At 38.5% G+C, this 6,000-nt stretch overlaps 1 protein-coding gene across 1 annotated transcript in view; it reads left to right on the top strand.

Annotated features, from left to right (window-relative positions):
- Positions 1–4,177: 4,177 nt before the first annotated feature.
- The window catches only part of LOC149188069 (uncharacterized), a 109,829-nt gene continuing 108,006 nt past the window's right edge, over positions 4,178–6,000 (top strand). The window contains exons 1-4 of the mRNA XM_089409860.1: positions 4,178–4,284; positions 4,392–4,512; positions 4,818–4,939; positions 5,034–5,155. Coding sequence (XP_089265986.1) covers positions 4,178–4,284; positions 4,392–4,512; positions 4,818–4,939; positions 5,034–5,155 — 472 coding nt within the window. The remainder of the gene's footprint in view (positions 4,285–4,391; positions 4,513–4,817; positions 4,940–5,033; positions 5,156–6,000) is intronic.

Raw genomic sequence — 6,000 nt, 5'->3', positions numbered from 1 at the left:
AGAAAAGAAACCAACAGAAAGGTAAAACTGATGATACAGACAAAGTTAAAGCACCTGAATCCGCTCACTATGTTGTGGCACAATGTAACATTGGAGTAAATGAAGAGAATGCTTCACTTGATTCTTGGAAAAATGATTGGTTGCTTGATTCAGGAGCAACCTGCCACATGACTCATAGAAAAGATTTTTTTGAAGATTTCACTGACAATGTTGATGGAGCAGTATACTTTGCAGATCAATAAAAAATCAAGCCATCAGGGCTTGGCACAATCAGGCTTAAACTGCTTGGTCTTCGAGACTTTCTTCTGCATCATGTTCTATATCTCCCACAACTCAAGAGAAACTTGCTGTCCTTGGTCCACATCCGCCAACAAGGTCACTCCATTCATATGTTTGATGGCAAGCTTGAGGTAAGAAAAGCATCTGACCACTCACTTGTCATGAGGGGAATAGAAGAAGAAAGGCTTATCAAGCTGCAAGGAACCTCTGCTCATGCACAACATTACTCATACAATTCTCATCATGAAGAAGGTACACTTCCATCAAGTTTATTATGGCATGCTAGATTTGGACATTTGAACTATGACAGTCTCCGCTTGTTGAAGAAAAATGGTGTTGCTGGTTTGCCTACAATTCCTAGGAAACTTAAGCAATGTGATGCTTGGGCATTGGATAATCCAGCGCTCCCCGTGTGTTTCGTGACATGGACTAACCGCCTCTCGAGGATTCGTTAACTCTGGCAATGCGTCCGTTTACTAACACCTGCGGGTTTTGGTGTAACGACAATCGTGATCCCAACAAGTGGTATCAGAGCCAAAGGTCTCGAGTTCGAATCACACCCGGCTCGCTGGGGGGGAGATTGTTGGGCATTGGATAATCCAGCGCTCCCCGTGTGTTTCATGACATGGACTATTCGCCTCTCGAGGATCCGTTAACTCTGGCGATGTGTCCGTTACTAACACCTGCGGGTTTTGGTGTAACAGCAATCGTGATCCCAACAGTGGCCCAAAAGTCATTTAGGGAAACAAAAGGGGGAAAAGAAAAGAGAAACTGCATTCATTCTTTATGAGCAGATTGGAGAAAGGAGGCTGAGAGTTGGAGAAAAGTTTTGAAGGAGAAATTTGTTGCAGCAAGTTGAAGGAGTGATTTCTGGGCAAACCTAGGCATGAAAATCAAGGCATAGAAGACCACAAAAGGTACAATATGAACAACATTTAATGCTGTGACCTGCATGCCGTTCGAGAGAAGTTTTTGAGATTTTTTTTGAAAAACCCGTACAGTCCATACAGTGGTACAGAAATCCATATAGTCTGTATTCGTATAGTACATATTTTCAACTTCAAGTGGGCATGGCAATCGAGGCAAAGTGGGCACGGTTTTCAAGGAGTTTTGGGCTGAAGAGATAAATTGTATTTTGCTGTTTTGTTTTGTCTCCAAATGTATTTTTCCTAAACTTGAAAGATAAATAAATTTGAAGAGCTCTCTAACAGGTTTTCCCCGGAGAAGATTGAAGGGGTTTTGCTTGGGTGTAAGTTGATAAAAAATTTGTTTATTTTTATGTGTGTTGCTGGTTTGTTTATGTCCATATTTATTTTCAGCGTGTGTTGATAGTCCCATGTGTTTTAATCTGAAAATTTTATTTCCAGAATTCTATATGTTGAATGTATGTTTATGGGAAAGGGCATTTAACTGAATAGGAGTGATAAGGTGAAATTAAAACTGGGTTGGGATTGCAGGAAACTTTTTAGTCATCAAATTTCAACATTCCTAGGTCAACCCATCAATCAATAGGTGCAAGTGATCAATGACATGACATGGGGTTTACTTCACAGAGGATGCTACTGTCTTGTACTAGCAATGAAATTCCAACATCCTTGAGCATTACGATGTGAAGAGGGAGCAGTCGTGGCATCTGAGTTACCCCTTTCCTTGGCCTATTTTTATAACCCCTTTTTTGCGCATTTTTCATCATTAATTTTTTTTCTTTTACATATATAGTTTGGATTACAAGCTTTCATTGATTCATAATTAACCCCATTCAGGTGAAGTGTTTCATTGCTCATTGGGGTTGGGATATTCAAAGTTCCTTCCATTTAGATAGCTCATGCATTAGCTAGGAAATAGGTGAGGGCTAATGAGGATGGTATAGCTAACTAGGTGAGAGCTAATGAGTAGTGTTGCACTAATTGCCAAATAATCTTGATAATATCGTTTTATCGCGATTTTTTCAAAACAAAGATAAAATCGGGCGATAAAATCGTGGGTTTTTTTTTATAGCCGATTTTTATGAAAAAATCGCAATTTTTTGGGAAAAAATCGTGTGAAAAAAAAATAGATAAATTGTTTTTTGTTTTTTGTTTTTTGTTTATGAGGAGGAGGAGGTGACCCAAGCTACCCCTGTCACCAGTAGAGGACGTGGTCTACCTCCTGTAGCTCCTAGTTCTTCAGCTTCTAGAGCACAGCAGAGTTTACTGCCAACTCCACTGACATCTACATCTAGAGGGGTAAAGGAAATCAGTAGTATTAGACTTTAGTTATTTGGTTCATTTCATTGTATATGACATTATGACTCATGATATGAGATACATTATTATATTTTTTGTTGATATTTTGAGGCTAAGTTGGGAGTCATGAGTCAGGACTTACTATTCAGGACATGATTCATTGTTATGTGTGATGTGGCACTAGAAATGATATTAAACATCTTATATATTAGTGCTTTTATCATATTTATGTGTCAATGTATTTATTTTATGTTGTAGATGCTTTAGATGAAAATTGCAAAAAAATGAATATTTTTGTATGTTACGATTTTTTCCCAATTTTTACTAATTTTTTCTCGATTTGTATGATTTTTTCCGATTTTTTTTCCGTGCCGATAATATCCTGATAACGATTAGTGCAACATTGCTAATGAGGATAGTAGAGCTCAGGATAGGCTTTTGTCCACGCACTTTCATTTATCCCTACCAATATTTGCATTTTAATATTGTGGGTCACGCTTTTTCTTTTCTTTTTGCTATGTCAACCTCGTAGGGCAAAATTTCCAAGCCCCTACTCAAGGATGAGGAAAACAGGGAACCAATACTGGTGACAGTTAGCAATCAACCCAAAGATGGGATGTGGATATAAGGGGAGGGTGGAAGGTGTTAAGTATGGATTATCATGGACTAACAACATCAATTAGAGACTCCTATTTGTGCCTCTCCTAGATAGTGAAAGAAAGGCCTCAAGGAAGGTCACACTTGACTAGGGGCAAATGATAACCACCAAGGTGAAGCATGAGGACAAAAGTTCAATCAAAAGCGGTCTGTCATCCAACTGGACCTGTGATCCATATGAGAATGCCCTTAAGCATTAAATGAAAGCATTGAATACAAAAATGGTTAATGTACCTCATATTTGAGGACTTGCCTGAAGGATAAGAAGGCTAGATGTAAAGAAAGCACTGACCAGGGCATGGACGAGAGGCGTCTGAGGCTAGCTACCTATGGATCATGATAGGGCTGCTGGCTGGAAAGATGAACAATAGGAAAAAATATTTCTCCTAGGGGTTACCCACATGGGTGGGTAACAGTGCCTTTGTGGGATATTTAATCCAGCTTTCATTGAACCCGTTTCAGAAATTTTAATCTTCAAAACTGGTGCATGTCTTTGCTCTTGGCTACCTTTTTGAATTATGACTTTGGATATGTTATGCTTCTTTCTTTCAATTTATTTTCACAGATATATTTACCTTCCTTAGGGCAATACCTCGGAACATGATAAGAGACAGACAATGATATCTAAACGGGAATCAGTTATCAGTTCACATCTCTTATATCTATGATCAACTTTGACATATGCCATTGCATGTCTTTAGGTTTTGTCACTCATGCCTGATTCTGAAGTCAAGATTGAGCATTAGATGTATCAGGGCTTTATGAATGTTAGCTGTGGATTATTAATTTTGCTATTTGCATGTCTTTGGATTTTGTCACTCATGCCTGATTCAGAAGTCAAGATTGAGCATTAGATGTATGAGGGCATTATGAATGTTAGCTGTGGATTATTAGTTTTGCTATTTGAAATATATATATATATATACCGATTAATTTTACGTTTATCATTGCTTGATTTCAACTGGTAAATACTTGGTTCTGTTAAATTCAACTGACAACTTCTTGTTTCTTTTGGTATGTTAGGAGTTCCCAATACCTTAAATGTGATTTCAATCTTTCCCTTTCTAATTATCGGCGTTATTGGAATTGTTTTGTGTCTTCATGGAAATTGCTTTGGTTTAAGGTATGACTATATTATCTCTTCTGAGTTTATAGAACTCTATACATCTTTTTCTATCCATTTGTATATGTTTTTATGTCTATTGGATTTTTGGCTGATCGTGCATTCAGTTTAAGAGGAGAAGTTTGGGGCTGGCTAGTCTTTTATGCTGGTGTTGAAGCCACTGCTTTTGGTTCAGCTTATTACCATCTCAAACCAGATGATGCTAGGCTTGTATGGGACCGTTTACCAGTAAGAATTCTTTTTCCATATATATATATATGCCGGTCTTGATGCTTTTATTACTTGTCAATCGATGTCATTATGATTTCCAGCAACTTCCATCTCTATTTTCTTCTAGTGCCTTTTCTCCTGTGTCAGAAATTCATCATTAGAGAAAGGGCACAAAGTTAATAGTGGTCATGCAGCATCTCTCTTCTTTTCACATGACTATCCAGTTTGACAGTGGTCTCCCTCTATTAAACTGATGAATTGCCAAATTACTGTCAAGTTCTGCCACCCGTTGTTTTATGTTTCTGTTGAACATTGCATTTCAGGTGACTATCGCATTGATTTCAATTATGGTGATCTTCTTCATCGAAAGAATTGATGAGCGCACTGGAACTGCTTCTCTATTTCCTCTGCTAATGTTGGGTATTGTCAGCATTGCTTACTGGAGGCAAGTATGAGTGTTGATATTTTCCTTGATATATTGAATGCTTGTTATGAGAGGCCTGTTTGATATATTTCCCTCTTCCATTTTCTTCTTGCAGGCTTTTTGATGATCTTCGCCCATATGTACTGATACAGTTTATCCCTTTTGTTGCAATTCCGACAATTGCTGTTCTATTGCCTCCAAAGTACACTCATTCTGTATACTGGTTGTGGTCAGCAGGTGCGCAATGCTTGCATTATTTTAATAAGCTTTACTGATTAAATGAGTTACCTTAAGCTCATGCTACCTTTATAATTATGTGTAATCTGTAATCAGTCATTAAAATTGTATTCTTAAGCTTCCAAACACCAATGCAATAAAACGAGAATATCAGCATGTGACACAGCCTTCTCCTTTATTGGTTATGATTTCATTATAACAAAAATAAATCCTACCAATAAACAGTCTAACAAAAGGGTTCTTGGTAAAGACCCTCTTTGAGAGGTCTATGGCATATGCCAGCCTGGAAACAATGCATAGTCTCCAGGACCTAAAGTGCGACCCTTGTGACTGAAAATGGAATAACTCGTTCTGAGGGCAATCCAAGAAGTTATATCCTCTATGCAGGGTGGTGTAGAGGCCATTAGGTTTAGTGGGAACACACTGATTGATAGCATTCACGATGACAAAGCCAGTGAACTCATGCAGTCCAGCTTACTCACATACAGTGCATGGCTGCTACAGCCCAACCCAACATGGATCAGTTGGGAGTGTGCTACCTGATGAACATTTCTCTAGGGTATTCAAAACAGTTCTGTGATAAAAAACTTAGCAGCAGATTTGACACATCCCTGTACTCCCATGCCTTCATCAAGACCAGCTACTGGTGCAAACTAATTGCTCTACAAAAATTGTCAATGTGGGGTAAATCACACCCAGGGGTCGATTTTCCACCCAACAATTGCAGTCCTTGAAAACCAGGTGATGCCCCCAAGCAGGGCTTAAGCTCAATTAGAATATAGGGCAACTCTTCCTAAGTGCTTTACATAAATCAACTCACTCTGCCCAACAAATCACAACAATGG

This window comes from Pinus tabuliformis, chromosome 3_1 (assembly GCF_031772625.1).
Source record: "Pinus tabuliformis cultivar Carrire ecotype Pingquan chromosome 3_1, CPIR1, whole genome shotgun sequence".
Classification (NCBI taxonomy): domain Eukaryota; kingdom Viridiplantae; phylum Streptophyta; class Pinopsida; order Pinales; family Pinaceae; genus Pinus; species Pinus tabuliformis.
Note: the sequence above shows the minus strand (reverse complement) of the source record. Positions and strands in the feature narration are given on the sequence as shown.